This window comes from Dendropsophus ebraccatus, chromosome 3 (genome assembly GCF_027789765.1).
Source record: "Dendropsophus ebraccatus isolate aDenEbr1 chromosome 3, aDenEbr1.pat, whole genome shotgun sequence".
Lineage (NCBI taxonomy): Eukaryota > Metazoa > Chordata > Amphibia > Anura > Hylidae > Dendropsophus > Dendropsophus ebraccatus.
This window is the reverse complement of record NC_091456.1, coordinates 38,747,809-38,763,441: the sequence shown is the minus strand read 5'-3', so window position 1 is coordinate 38,763,441 and position 15,633 is coordinate 38,747,809. Positions and strand designations below refer to the sequence as shown.

General features: G+C 44.8%; 1 protein-coding gene across 3 annotated transcripts in view; it reads left to right on the top strand.

Annotated features, from left to right (window-relative positions):
- SMTN (smoothelin) overlaps positions 1-15,633 on the top strand; it is a 110,041-nt gene that overhangs the window by 57,296 nt on the left and 37,112 nt on the right. For all 3 annotated transcript variants that reach the window (XM_069961499.1, XM_069961498.1, XM_069961500.1), the window contains exons 7-8: positions 1,030-1,349; positions 7,994-8,057. In XM_069961499.1, the coding sequence (XP_069817600.1) occupies positions 1,030-1,349; positions 7,994-8,057 (384 nt within the window). The remainder of the gene's footprint in view (positions 1-1,029; positions 1,350-7,993; positions 8,058-15,633) is intronic.

The window sequence follows — 15,633 nt, the reverse complement described above, 5'->3', positions numbered from 1 at the left end:
CCCCCTTCTCCCCCTCCCTTCTGAGACAGCTGATGTAAACGAGTCTCCAGCAACTGTTTCTGCAACTTTGTAATGCTGGGAGGGTTAAAGGGGTTGTCCGGCGATAAAAAATTATTCACAGAATAACACACATTACAAAGTTATACAACTTTGTAATGTATGTTATGTCTGTGAATGGCCCCCTTCCCCGTGTTTCCCCCCACCCACGCTAGACCCGGAAGTGTGGTGCATTATACTCACCGCATATCGTGTCGTCCACGGTCTCCGATCGTCAGCAGTGACGTCTTCTTCGGGAGCTTGGCGGATCTTCCCGAGTGCCGGCCACCCTCTGCAGCGTCATCCGAAGCTCAGCCGCGATTGGCTGAGCATAACTGTGCTCAGCCAATCGCGGCTGAGCGGCTGATGACGCGGCCACGTCATCAGCTGCTCAGCCGCGATTGGCTGAGCACAGTTATGCTCAGCCAATCGCGGCTGAGCTTCGGATGACGCTGCAGAGGGCGGCCGGCACTCGGGAAGATCCGCTGGCCTCCCGAAGAAGACGTCACTGCTGACGATCGGAGACCGTGGTCGGCACGTGACAGGTAATGTATAGCGCACCACACTTCCGGGTACACGGGTGGGGGTGGTGGGACACGGGGAAGGGGGCCATTCACAGACATAACATACATTACAAAGTTGTATAACTTTGTAATGTGTGTTATTCTGTGAATAATTTTTTATCGCCGGACAACCCCTTTAATCGGAGATTAGGTTGCTGATGAACTCACTGTTATTAGGTATTACAAAGTTGCAGATAGGGACTTGTTTACATTAGTTGTCTCTGAAGGGGGATCGGAAGATGGAGATAAAAGCTCACATACAGTTTTCTGTGTCTTCAGCAGAAAGCTGCAGCTCAGAACTGGGGGAAGGAGGCTGAATCGATAATAACGTATGGAATGAATAGTTAGTCTCACCATGGACAGCAATTTATGAAAATTTACATTTGAACGGGTTACCCCTTTAACGTTACCCTTTTCCATATATTTATAGACCCAGTTTCTGACATATCGCTGCTTCTGAGTACACAGTCAAGAGAGAAGTTGTCGTCATCCTCATCCTCCTCAACATCCTCATCAGAACCTGGGAATATGGCCCAATCCCATACAACGGAGCACTCTACACTCAGCACAGACTCTGAGGGAGACCCCCCACTGAGTGGCAGTAATGAGGTTTTTATGGAGTCTGCCACTCAGATTAACAATACAGAAGAGGAGAACCTTCCAAGGTCTACAAGTGACTCTCAGGAGCCAAGTGCAAGTCATAAACCTGAATCCAGCTGGACTGACAAAAAACAGAACTTGGAAAATAAGGTATCCTTCCTCATTTACTACCATAGTCTTTTGCTTGCCACGCATTTTCCACAAGGAATAGAATAATTTCCTTCGGGCAGAATTGTAAGGATTTAGTAATTTAGATAATTGGCATGTACTCCTATAAAGCCTGCGGAGGGTGAGAACATTGTGGTCAGGAAGTCGCTGGGAATATGATCTCATTTGTGTTTATTGGTATGGAATGTTTCTTGGCCTTCATGCCAAGCAGCTTCCCACCAGGGAAGTCTCTGTGCACAATGCACTGGCTGAGTGAGGTGCCAATCTACACACACCGCCTATCGGACTGCTAGTCATGAGAATGGAGGTCCTATGTGCCCGAAGTGTGGAGCGGCATGTGTACTTGGCTGTCTGCGGCTGTCCTCCTGTGACTGAATGCAATACAGTCAGAGCGTGCATGCTACGTCGCTCCATTCACTTAAAGGGGGTGGGGGAGACGTAAATATAAGACATAAATTTAGTGCTCTAAATAACTTGGAACTTTAAGGGCCTTTTACACAGGCTGATTATCGCGCACAAAATCTCACCCATCCGGCTCCTGTTTGGCCCTGTCATCTCTCTCTATGGGGAGGGTTAAGCTGCAGCCAGAGAACCTTGGCTGTGGCTTACCTCTCCTAGAACAAAGGGGTCGGGCTGTAATTTTTCCATTACACCTGACTTCTATCTTCAATGACATCTGTTGGTGGTCGATCAGGAGAGCTCCACACAACTTATACGGACAGCCGAACCTGCTGCAACAAGGTGTATGGAGACGTTTACTGACAGAGTAGCTGTAGTTCCTCTTTTACGGACCTGGAAAGGGTCCAGGTAAAAGGGTAAATTTTGGTGTAAAGGGTAAATTTTGCAGTTTCTAACTTTTTTTTTTAATCATATGTCATGGTGCTGTGGGTAGGGCTAAGTGGTGCGGTTGCTGTGAAGCCCCGCCCACTTAGCATAATCTGCAGTAAATAAAAGATCACTTTTTACTTGAACAAGCAGCATGACGTATGATATAAAATAAGGTATGAAAACTGCTAAGTTTACCCATTACACCGGGGGTGGGGAACCTTTTCCATGTCGAGGGCCAGTCGGGCAATAAAAAAAAATCATTCCAGGGCTGCATACGGGGTGCGGCAGTTTGTAGCGTGGATTTGCAGCACCCGGGGCAAGGCAAAGTATTGTTCCCCTAAAGCCCCTACTATTGTAGTTAACCCTCTGTGATGCCCCTGATGTGAATCCTTAGTGATGCCCTGTAGCCAGACTTAACCTCCAGTGATGCCCCTGGTAGCTGTAGTTAACCAGATACTGATGTCCCTGGTAGCCTAGTTAACCCCCAGTGATGCCTCTGGTAGCCTAGTTAACCCCCAGAGATGCCTCTGGTAGGCCTAGTTAACCCCCAGAGATGCCTCTGGTAGGCCTAGTTAACCCCCACCAGACATGTCACTGGTAGCCTAGTTAAATTCCCCCACCCCCTCCCGTCATGTTACTGGTAACTGGTAGCCTAGTTACGTCATCGTGCGCAGCCCGCAGGAGAAGGAAGACGTGCGCCGCTCTGGTGGGGAAGGAGCCGGCACAGACAGCGTCCTCCTGTGCCTGGCAGCTGTCACAGAGACTGGAGGATGCTGTGTATGCCGGCTCCTTCCCCACCAGAGCGGCGCACATCACAGGGGAGCCGCGGGCCGCATCGGGAGGTCTCAGGGACCGGATGCGGCCCGCAGGTTGGTGGTTCCCCACCCCTGCATAACACCTATGTAGAGAAGTCAGAATGCAAAAAGAGGTGACAGTGTCACACTAAGTGAAATGACAGATTACTTTGGTTTTATAATTGGCAAGCCCCTATTTTTAGGATTTTCATGTCAAATCAAGTGCAGCATATCTCTATTCAATAGAACGCTCTCTGCTTTTCACAAATGTCTCAGTTGCAGATATATGAAAAATTGTGCTTGTAGTAATACAAGTTTGTATGGAAACTGATCAAACCATTTGATCTCTTTGCCAAACCCTTTATTTTGCTAAGGGGTGGGGGTGGGGAGGGGGTTGTATGGCTCCCATTTCGGAACCTCATCTACAAGTTGGAGCAGGGAGCTTATATCTGTACAGCCTATTAATTTTGACATGTCTACTTTTTAAGTCTTTATTGCAGCTAGGTTTACAGCCGACCCCTATGTTAAAGGAGAAGTACGGCGAAAATTTTTATTAAAATATTGTATTGCCCCACAAAAGTTATACAAATCACCAATATACACTTATTACAGGAAATTCTTATAAAATGCTTTTTTTCCCTGCACGTACTACTGCACCAAGGCTTCACTTCCTGGATAACATGGTGATGTCACGACCCGACTCCCAGAGCTGTGCGGGCTGTGGCTGCTGGAGAGGATGATGGCAGAGGGATGCTCAGTGTCCCTCCAGTGCCCTGTGTTTCTCAGTGTCCCCCTGCCATCATCCTCCGGCTGCAGCAGCCGAAAGCAATTGAGTGCCTATCTCATTGATCTATGCTGTATTACTATACAGCATAGATCTCAATGAGATATCAGTGTGCATATACTAGAAGTCCCCCAGGTGGAATAACCCTAACCCCAGGGGGACTTCGGATCAGTTTTATTTAATGTTTTGATCCAATTTTTTTTTATAATGGAAGTCAATGGAAAAATTGGATCAAAACGGATGCACACAAATGATTCTTTTTTTTGCAATCCGTTTTTCCTCTGTTTTTTGCAAAAAATGGATGAAAAAAACGGATTGCAAAAACAGTGTGAACCCAGCCTAAGTGTAAAAGAAAAAGTGTCATTAATAATAAAAAGCCCCATCACCCCTCTTTTCCCATGTTGTAAATAAAAATAAATAAACAAACGTTTGCTATCGCCGCGTACGTAATCGCCTAAATCATTAATTAATCACATTCCTGATCTCGAACTGTAAACTGCGTAATCGCAAACAAATCCCAAAGTGCAAATTTGCGCATTTTTGGTCGCATCAATTCCAGAAAAATTGTAATAAAAAGCGTTCAAAAAATCGTATATGCGCAGTCAAGGTACCAATAGAAAAAACACATTATGGCGCAAAAAATGTCACCTCACACAGCCCCATAGACCAAAGGATAAAAGGGTTATAAGCCTGGGAATAGAGCGATTTTAAGGAACATATATTTGTTAACAATGGTTTGAATTTTTTACAGGCCATCAGATACAATAAAAGTTATACATGTTATATATCGTTTTAATTGTAACGACTTGAGGAACATATATAACAAGTCAGTTTTACCCCAGGGCAAGTGGCGCAAAAACAAATACCCCCCAAATAAACAAAATGCAGGGTTTGTTTTTTCCAATTTCACCACACATTGAATTTTTCCCTGCTTTTGCAGTGTACTTTATGAAAAAATTCAGCCTGTCATTGCAAAGTACAATTAGTGGCGCAAAAAATAAGGTCTCGTGGATTTCTAGGTGGAAAAATGCAAGTGCTATGGCCTTAAGGCAGGGGAGGGGAACCTTTTCCATGTCGAGGGCCGGTTGGGCATTAATAAAATCATTCGAGGGCCGCATACCATGTGCGGCAGTTAGTAGCGTGGGTTTGCAGCACATGGGGCAAGGCAAAGTATTGTTCCCCTAGTTCCCTTGCTATTGTAGTTAACCCCCAGTGATGCCCTGCTATTGTAGTTAACCCCCCAGTGATGCCCCTTGTAGTCTAGTTAACCCCCAAGTCATGTCCCTGGTAGCCTAGTTAACCCCCCCAGTGATGCCTCTGGTAGGCCTAGTTAACCCCCATCAGTCATGTCCCTGGTGGCCTAGTTAACCCCCATCAGGCATGTCCCTGGTGGCCTAGTTAACCCCCATCAGGCATGTCCCTGGTGGCCTAGTTAACCCCCCATCAGGCATGTCCCTGGTGGCCTAGTTAACCCCCCATCAGGCATGTCCCTGGTGGCCTAGTTAACCCCCCATCAGGCATGTCCCTGGTGGCCTAGTTAACCCCCCATCAGGCATGTCCCTGGTGGCCTAGTTAACCCCCCATCAGGCATGTCCCTGGTGGCCTAGTTAACCCCCCATCAGGCATGTCCCTGGTGGCCTAGTTAACCCCCCATCAGGCATGTCCCTGGTGGCCTAGTTAACCCCCCATCAGGCATGTCCCTGGTGGCCTAGTTAACCCCCCATCAGGCATGTCCCTGGTGGCCTAGTTAACCCCCCATCAGGCATGTCCCTGGTGGCCTAGTTAACCCCCCATCAGGCATGTCCCTGGTGGCCTAGTTAACCCCCCATCAGGCATGTCCCTGGTGGCCTAGTTAACCCCCCATCAGGCATGTCCCTGGTGGCCTAGTTAACCCCCAAATAAAAAAAATAAACATCCCACTCACCTTACCTCCGCTCCCACGCTGCCCATGTGCTCTTCTGTCCCAGGTCCTCTGTGCCGGTCTTCTCCTGCAGGCGGCGCGCGATGAAATGACCCGCAGGAGACTGAAGACACGCGCCGCTCGGCTGGGGAAGAAGCCGGCATAGACAGCATCCTCCTGTGTCCGGCAGCTGTCACAGACACAGGAGGATGCTGTGTATGCCGGCTCCTTCCTTCCTCCAGAGCGGCGCGCATCACAGGGGAGCTGCGGGCCGCGGGCCGCATCGGGAGGTCTCAGGGGCCGGATGCGGCCCGCGGGCCGGAGGTTCCCCACCCCTGCCTTAAGGGGTTAAGGAGGAGATAAGCAGCAAGGAGGGCACTCTCACTTTGGCTTACCCTTCTCCTCCCCATAAAAAAACACAGAAACTTTCTGCCATACTGTGTATGGGGAGGACGGGTAGTGGGCGAGACAACAGACCACCTGACCATTGTTTTGTCTGTCAGTTACTAAAGGTGTATGGGGATTGTTGGAGATCAAACCTGCCTGACTCTGATTAGTTTCACCAGGGATAAATTGAGATTTCTAAAACCATTTGTGTGGCAAAAGATTGAAGGACAGGTTTATTATGGCCTGAACTAGCATAATGATCTCCATTAAGGCCGATTATCGCTTTGTGTAATGGAAAGCAACGATGTTGGCTAATTGTTGTCTTTTTTTAATGTCTTTCAACTTGTCGAAAGACAAACAAGGAGCATAGCAACGATCTGCTGCCGTCACTCTGTGTAATATGAGCGGTGGCAGCAGACCTATGCTACCTCCTATGGGCTCCCTGCATCGTCCGGGGAGCCTGACCCCCCCCCCCACACACACACTTGCCCGCTTGCTGTCGGGAAGTTAGGAGCAAGCAAGTGCTGACCTGGCAGCAGTGTCGGACTGGGATACCTGGGGCCCACAGGAGGAAATAATCCTTGGGGCACACCAAAGAAGAATCGGTAAAAAGAGACATACTGACCCGCCCCTATTCTGGATTCATCTGGATCTGCGACAACTCCCTTGTCCCCCACTCAGAGCAGGCTATAGGGATAGCACTCCAATGACTGATGTATATACTGGTAGTTTGTGCCCATATGTGCAGCTGCACCCCATATAATCATTTTATTACCCCTCATCCTACTGCCTCTCTATCATCATACTACTCCCTCCATCATCATACTACTACCCCTTCATCCTCCTGCAACTCCAAGATCATACTACTACCCCTTCATCATAATACTACCACCCCCTTCATCCTCCTGCCCTTCCATCATCATAGTAGTACCCCTCTCATCCTTTTGCCCCTCATCACCATACTACAGCCTCCATCATTCTCCTGCCTCTCCATTTGTATTTAAAACAAAAAACAGCTATACTTACCTCACCTGTATGCTTCCTATAGTCCCCCAGCGACTCCTCTCCCCGCTCTGCATGAGAGAGAGATTAGTCATGCCGACAGGAGGTGGGGCTTCCTGTGGCGGGGGCGGAGCTTCCAGGGTGATACCCGGGACATGGTTTCGCCCGAGGCTTGAGTCCAGGTATCCTCGCAGGACTGCTGAAGACCTTAAGCAGTGTCCGACACTGGGGCCCACTGAGGACAGGCAGCATCACTCTATGGCTGTCTGGGAGAATCCTCCAGTCCTCTGGTGGCCCAGTCCCACACTGCCTGGCAGGTCAGTGCTCGCTTGCTCCTGGAAATCACCCCGTGTAATAGGAGCTGATGAGTTTGGGTTTGGGGTTGGAGGTGAGTCCCTTTAAGCTGGCACAGCAGCTGCACAGGGCATTTGTGACCATAAGGTGGCGCCATTACTCAGTTTTTACATGTTTAGGAATAAAGCCCCACTCGCTGGATGGATGGGATATATATTTATGTATATAATACATACCTTTTTAAAATTCAGAAAGTAATTCTCCTGCAAGTGTTCCAAAACTCTATTTTTTGTTTAATCTCTCGCCTGCTCACGGTGTATATTCTGCTACAGTCAGAACCATCATACCTCTACTCCGTTTCACTGTTTTTAGCTTATTTAAAAGACAAATCAAAATTGTAGTGGTTAGAAACAGAAAACCAATAGGATCTGACAGCTCGGGTTTTATATTTGTTGGTTGTTTAGTATCACTTGTTGTAAGTATGTCTCCGAATTATTAGACTATAATGCATTATAAACCAATACTTGTCCCTAAAAGTAATTTTTATTTAATCCTGTATTATTTTCTTCTTACATTGTATTCGCCTTAGTGATTTGTTGTAACAATTGGCCTGACAAAACCTTTTTATTTGCCTTAGCTGAAAGCTGATAAAAATTCATCATATCCGGAGGAGAAAACATCAAGGACATGTACAGAGCCAGGTAAGGCTGCAGGGGCTTGCGGGAACAGCCGTTGTATGTATGTGTGCTTTGTCCTTGTAGTTATCTGGCGATACTGTGTGAGAGGGTGTCATCATGTTATTTTGAGGTCAGACGTGCTCCATTATGAATTGTCTGAGAGACGTCTGCTATTACATAGCATGTACTTACCAGGAGTGCAATGTAAATATGCTGCAAAATTCCTAATATCCCTTTAAGGAGTAGTGTGCACAAAAAATATATATAGATATGTGTATGACCTAAATGGCTAAGTTTGGGTCAGCTTCCAGCAGTTCTTGACCTACATATACATAATAATGGACGTCTCGTTTTATTATGTCCAACCACCATTTCCCTCATATGCAGGCATATAAGAAAAATCTAATCTAATGATCTGCCCTTTTTATAATTTTATGGGATGGGCAGAGGCCACCCGGCGGAATCCTCTTGAAGGCTCCGTGCATATTCCGCAGTGTGAACATACATTCACTTTACTGCTTCAGGGTATCTGTACATGAGATGTTTGGCTGATAAAGGAGGCCTCACATTAGACTGCCCTCCACCACACCTACAAAAACGCAGCGCTGCTGGTGTACAGATCTCTGCATATTACACATAACCAGTTGGTTTATTCAACCCCTTCCTGTCTGCTCTATATAAATCAGACTAATCGCATAGACTCCCTGCCAGAAGCCTGTTGATTTACATGTTGCCTATGGGGTCATTTGCACGTCTGTACACGGACACTGTTCTGTGGACTGGATCTGGGAGCTTCCAGCATCATGATTATGTCGGGAGCTCCTAAACGGTTTAAAAGTTTGTGCTAGTGTACTGACTGAATTCTACGGACGTGTGAATGACCCCTTAGACAGCTGTCACACATCCTATACACCGCACTCATCTTGTGTGCTTCATTTGCAACTACAGAATTGTTTCTTCTAGATTCACGTCATTGCTAGGGAACATTTTCAAGTCGGTGACCTCACAGGAATTCCCTGTGCACATAAACGTTCTATGTAATGCAACTCGTGTTACATGGGCACCAGACGTGATGCGTTAAAAGGTTTGTCCATAGGGGAGAATTTCTAATCGGCTCAATTTTTTTTTCCCCATGTGCGTGCTTAGTTTTCAAGTTGTAAAAAATTTGTTAAAGCGCATGTTGTGCAAAAAGCATTGTGCTAACATTTAGGAAGTATGAGGTGAGTGTCCACCAGCTCCAAGGTGTTTTTATTGTGCAAAAAAATAAATGTAAATTTATTAATGCATGAAAACTACCGCTTTTTCACATCTACCCATCAAACACTGGAAGTGAGCAGAAAAATTATTACTCTGTGCACAAACATGATCAATTTCGCACAAGTAAACTGACCGGTGCAAACTCTGATACATTTTCTCCTTAGTTATTTATTGTTTTCTCACATTCCTTGCTTTTAGGCCCTATTTAAGTGTCTGCAGTATATGATCTGAGCACAGACAGTATACTGCAGACCGGACCTCGGAACTCCCGGCATCATTGTTCATAATGATGCCGGGAGCTCTGAAACCCTGTGGGGGAGATTTATCAAACTGGTGTAAAGTAGAACAGGCTCAGTTGCCCCTAGCAACCAATCAGATTCCACCTTTCATTTTTTAAAGAGTCTGTGAGGAATGAAAGGTGGAATCTGATTGGTTGCTAGGGGCAACTGAGCCAGTTCTACTTTACACCAGTTTGATAAATCTCCCCCTGTGAATCTTTGTGTTACTGTACCGACACAGCTGTGCGAACATTTAAACTGTTTTGGTGCTCCTGGCATCATTATGAATAATGCCAGGAGTTCTAAGATCCGATTTCAGATATTGCAGACATGTAAATTGGGCCTTAGACTATTACCATAACAATTCTGCTGCTTCTGAGGCAGGTGGGCCATGCCAGTGTTTAGTTTTTTTGCACATGACTACTGCAACCAGTCACTGGCTTTAGGTTTGCACAGCCACGGCAGCTGCCTAATACATGTACACAGTTTATGGTACAAGTTGGTCGATGCTTGTTAAAAGGAGACGGACCAATCCTTCCCAGTGAACAGCCACTCAAGCCATGGCTGGATTTTATGCAGCTCTTCACATCCTTTGAGTGCCACACATCCCTTGTTTACATGGGGCAGTAATCAACTTTTTGGGCTGAAAAACAGCCTGTGTAAAAGACCCTTTTAGTGGGGATGTTAGTTGCATGTATAGCACAAATCCGCTAAAGCCAATAATGGGCTGTAGTGGTCATGTAGTTGCTTTCATATGTATTTCAAATCCATGTCTCTTAGTATGGTGCACATCTCCTGGTGGATAACCAGTTCCATACACGTATAAGAAGTTTACATTAGGTTGAATAAATGTATATAATATCATGGCGATACCATAAACCTGTGTCGCCAAGGGTTATAAAGACAGCTCTCCACTAACTATCCATAGGGTGGAGGGTAACAATCTAATTGGTGGGATTCTCACCACTGGCATCCCCATCCACCCCGAGATCGGGGACAATATTGTAACTGGAATGCATGGCGCACACTCCACAGTTTGCTTTCCAGTTCCTTTTTGTGGGGCCATCAAACATCTATAGGGGATTTGGTCGTGCACGTATAGTACTCACTAGAGATGAGCGAACCTGGAGCATGCTCGAGTCCATCCGAACCCGAACTTTCGGCATTTGATTAGCGGTGGCTGCTGAAGTTGGATAAAGCCCTAAGGCTATGTGGGAAACATGGATATAGTCATTGGCTGTATCCATGTTTTCCAGACAACCTTAGAGCTTTATCCAAGTTCAGCAGCCACCACTAATCAAATGCCGAACGATCGGGTTCGGATGAACCCGAACCCGGTTCGCTCATCTCTAGTACTCTCCATTCATTCCAGCCACAGTATTGTTCCTATTCCATTCTTTTCACTATGAGTAAAACACTTACTTTTGTACATGTTGTAAACATTAATTGTATTTTTTCATATTTTAACACATGCATATATTCTTACCAGCACTCTATATTCTAACCAGCACTGAGATATTTCATCTAAATGTGATTCACTTACATGTAAGGGGCATAGAAGGAATTGGTCTGGGGTTGTGTTACTGAGCTGATCCTGTGTTAGTGGTGCAGGGTGTACGAGGAGTGGACTGTAGTGTTTCATAATGCTTGAGAATAACATTTGTGAAAAGCGCAGCATCAGTCCGCAGGAAGCAATCTACGTAATAAGATGGGTTGTTAATAGATAATGAACTCTTCACCCCCGCAGCAGTAGTTAGGCTAAAATAGAGGATGATTCGTGAGGAGGGGGTGGCAGAAAGAAAACTAAACAACTCCTCATCCCCCTGCCTTATTGGGATAAAATATGTAAAAGTAGGGAGCATGCATGGGACCTGTTAAACATCCAGTGCCATTCCTTTCATGGACAGAGAAGCATAACACAGTTTAAACAAGAGCCTGGGGCAAAGTGAAAAGCAAAGATTTCTGAAGCTCTATTGGGAGGCATCCTGATACTTGTACATTTGCTTTCCCTGTTTGGCCTTTGCTGCCAGTATTACACAGTTTATTGTCTTGTTGTCAGGAAACAGTGGGTGTTACAATGGCATTGTGGTCTAAAAAAAAAAAGTACATAGTTTATGGTTTGGCTGAGGAGTACATTACAATTCATTGTACAGTTGGCAAAATAAGTATTTGATACACTGCCGATTTTGCATGTTTTCTCACCTACAAAGAATGGAGAGGTCTGTAATTTTTTTTATCGTAGGTTTACCTCAACTGTGAGACAGAAATCTATAAAAGCATTTCCAGAAAATCACATTGGTACGTGATCAAAAACTTTTAATGCAAAAAAAATGTAAAATAATTATTTAAAAATCAAACAACCACCAAGAATTCTGGCTGCCGGGCTTGTTAGTTTTTCTTTAGGAAGCCAACATGCTCCGCATTCATTATCTTTATTCAAAAATACCTGTCCACACACTCACTCAATATTGTAGACCTGCACAAGGCTAGGATGGGCTACAGGACTTATAGGCTAGCAGCTTGGTGAGAAGCCAATTATTAGAAAATGGAAGAAACACAAGATGACTGTCAACCTTCTTCTGTAATTGTCCAATGTGATTTTCTGGAATTTTTTTTATAGCTATCTCTCACAGCTGAAGTGTACCTAAGATAAAAATTACACATCTCACTTGCAAAATTGACAGAATATTAAATATTTTATTTTTCTCCACGGTATCTATATTTTGAATGACAAGTTTATAAGCCCTAATTTGTCCATAAGTTTGGATCCGCAATTATGGACAAAAGTACAGAATATGTGAATGTTGCCTCACGCTACATTCATACGTTCTGTCATTTTGTCCAACAAGCTCTAATACAGACCGTAATTGAGGCACTAATTCTGCCCTAGAAGTCAATGGGAGCATCTGTAAATAAAATAATCATATATGGTCCTTAAAAACAACTGAACGTATGAATGTAGTCTGTGTGTTCATGTTGCTCTGTGCACTGGATTCTGGGGGTTTTCAGATGTTCAGTGTAACTGGCCCGAAGTTCCGTCCAGTCTGTAGTTTGCGTATTACGTGTTGACATATAGGGGCAGATGTAATGCATCATTTATTTGTTTTACACACTTTCTAGGCTCTTTTTCCTTGCCTGGGATAGAGGCTTGTGTTTAAATGTTCAGTGGGCAGGTCTATGCTATATAATAATACAATAATATTTTGTATACCGCAGTGCTATAAACACCTATACAGGGGAGGCTGTCAATCCCTGAGTAGGACCGCCCACTTGACTACTAGCCCAGAATAACGGTTAAATGAATAAATGACAATTTATACTTAAACTTTCCTCAAAACTATATATCAGTCTGCTCAGCTCCTGCTTGGACATGTTGCCTACCGATAGAACGGCATTTTGAATGTTCATTTTTGGGCATGATTTCAAGTGTGGGGAAATTTATACAGAATCAATGGGTTGTCGGCATCATAGAGGGGGGATGTGGGCACCTACAGATCTCTTAATGTATACCCCTATGATTGATCTGTTAATTTCTGCTGTGCACTGCCAATTCGATATCCATTGCTTTCATGGAGCATCTTCCTCGCCAATGTTGGACATGTCAGTTCTACTTGAAATACGGGGAGCAGAAAACCGATCTCCTCCTCATACAGAGCTCCAGGCCTTGCAGTAACCGTTTAGTAAAAGCAGCAGCTGTAACTAAACCGGGTTCCCCACCTAATGACGCAAGCCTGTTGTCAGGTTGGATATCTGCTCTGAATGGAGATACTTGCTGACGTCCAGGGAGTTCCATTTCTTCTACTGGAGTTTACAATATTTACATTCATGCCAGTCAAGTATTTGGTGTAATTTCCTAGATAGACGGGAAATCTTTTAATTCTGCTCCTTGTGCTTTCAGTTACTCTGAAGCATACTTCTGCTATGCCCTCACTACATTTACATGCAGATACAAAAAGTTAATTCTTGCATTCATTTCTGGATAACAAAAGTAAATGATACGTCAATCCCCTCTCCCCCCCCCCCCCCCCCCCGCTTTCTTTGGCATTATAATTTCCGAGACTGCTTTAATGCACATGAAACCTAATCCATTTTACCTATCGATCCCTATCGACGTGGTTGGTACTCATGTTAAAAGAAAAGGGAATGCACAAGGCATAGATCCCCTTACTCTAGTTACAAACCACTGAGGACTTTATTAGAGCTTTCCAGACCCTAAGGAGCATTTAGTAGAATGTAAACCTCATGACTCTGTAGCGATCGGTGGTAACTGCATTTTAATTTTTCTACTTTTAAGAGCCATAACTTTATTTACAAAGTTGGGGGGGTAGGGGGCACCACCATGTTTGCAGCTGCCTGAACGCCACAGTTGCCATTGACCTTTGAGGTTAAATGGCCCAATATGGAGTCCTCTCCAACCCTGGCTACTTCGGCTAATGTCTGCTTTATTACATAGTTGGAACCCACTTGTGCCGACATTGTGCATCAGTTGATTGCGGTCTTTTATGCTGCGTTTGCACAGAGCGATTATCGTTCAAAATTTTGCAATAACAATCGCATTTGAGCGACAATCGTTCCGTGTAAAACAGCAAACGATCAAGCGACGAGTGAGAAATCGTTCATTTTGATCTTTCAACATGTTCTCAAATCGTCGTTCGCTAAAAATTCGCAGATCGCTTAGTGTAAACAGTCTTTCAAAGATTCACCCTATGTGAAAGATGGACTTAAGCGATCTTAAAAACGATCGCAATAACGATTTCTCTTACGAATTTTCTAACTATTTTTCTAACTATTTTTCTAAACGCTGATCGTTATAAAAACCAAATTGTTTCAAAATCATTAAACAATCGATTGGGCGAATTATCGCTTCGTGTAAACGCAGCAGTAACATGTCCTACTACACTAAACAATCACTGTCCGGAATGGCCAGTAATCAGCCAAGTGCGGCCGATAATAATTTGGTGTGATAGGGCCTTTAGTTATTTTCATTTCCATATTCTAAGGGTGTGTCACGGAACATTACCATTGTCGCGGCCTAACCTTCAGGAGCGCTTACCCCTATTACAAAGGGGCAGTGAATTTGTGGGGTTTTACAGTAGATCCCTGCACAGCAGTTAGGTGGGGATGCTGCCATGCATGGAAAATCATAAAATAAAGGGGTCACAGCACCTTCAGACAATTGGGGTGATCTCTGCAGTTTAATGCCCACCAATAGGGCTGAGCGAATTTACAGAAGGAACAAAGCGAATCACTTTGTTCCTATCTGTATTCTGCCCATCAGGCCGCGGGCTTTGAAGTCTGCTCCACTCTGTGCCATTCCTCCCCAGATGCTGAAAAAAAGATGGATCCAGTCCTGGGAAACTGGGAGAAGTTTCCCGGGACTAGATACATTTTTTCCCAGCACCCGGGGAGGAGCGGCATGGAGTGGAGCAGACTTCAAAGCCCGCGGCCTGATGGGCAGAATACTGATCGAAACAAAGCGATTCGCTTCGTTCCTTCTGTAAATTAGCTCATCTCTACGAAGTGATGACTTCTATTTGTCAACCACCGCCACACATTTGTCATTGTCATGTGTATGGTGACGTAAACCTTTTGGTAACCCCTGCAGCAAAGGTTATTCTGAATTCCCTGCAATATGTCGAATTAGAAAAGTACAATTTATTTTTATTTTATTAAACGGCGCCCCCTTTGTGCATTTGCCCCGTAAAAATTTTAGCATCAACTTTTTAAGTCCATGTTTACACCCCATGGGGGAGATTTATCAAACATGGTGTAAAGTGAAACTGGCTCAGTTGCTCCTAGCAACCAATCAGATTCCACCTTTCATTCCTCACAGACTCTTTGGAAAATGAAAGGTGGAATCTGATTGGTTGCTAGGGGCAACTGGGCCAGTTTCACTTTACACCATGTTTGATAAATCTCCCCCATATTTACAACAAAGCTGCATCATTTTTTAACACTAGACACATAAGTAGAAAAAATTATATGGATAATGGATACAAGGAATGCTGTTACAGTGTGTAAAGACCGAATGAGACTAGACACAGAGACCACTTAAGAACAATGCA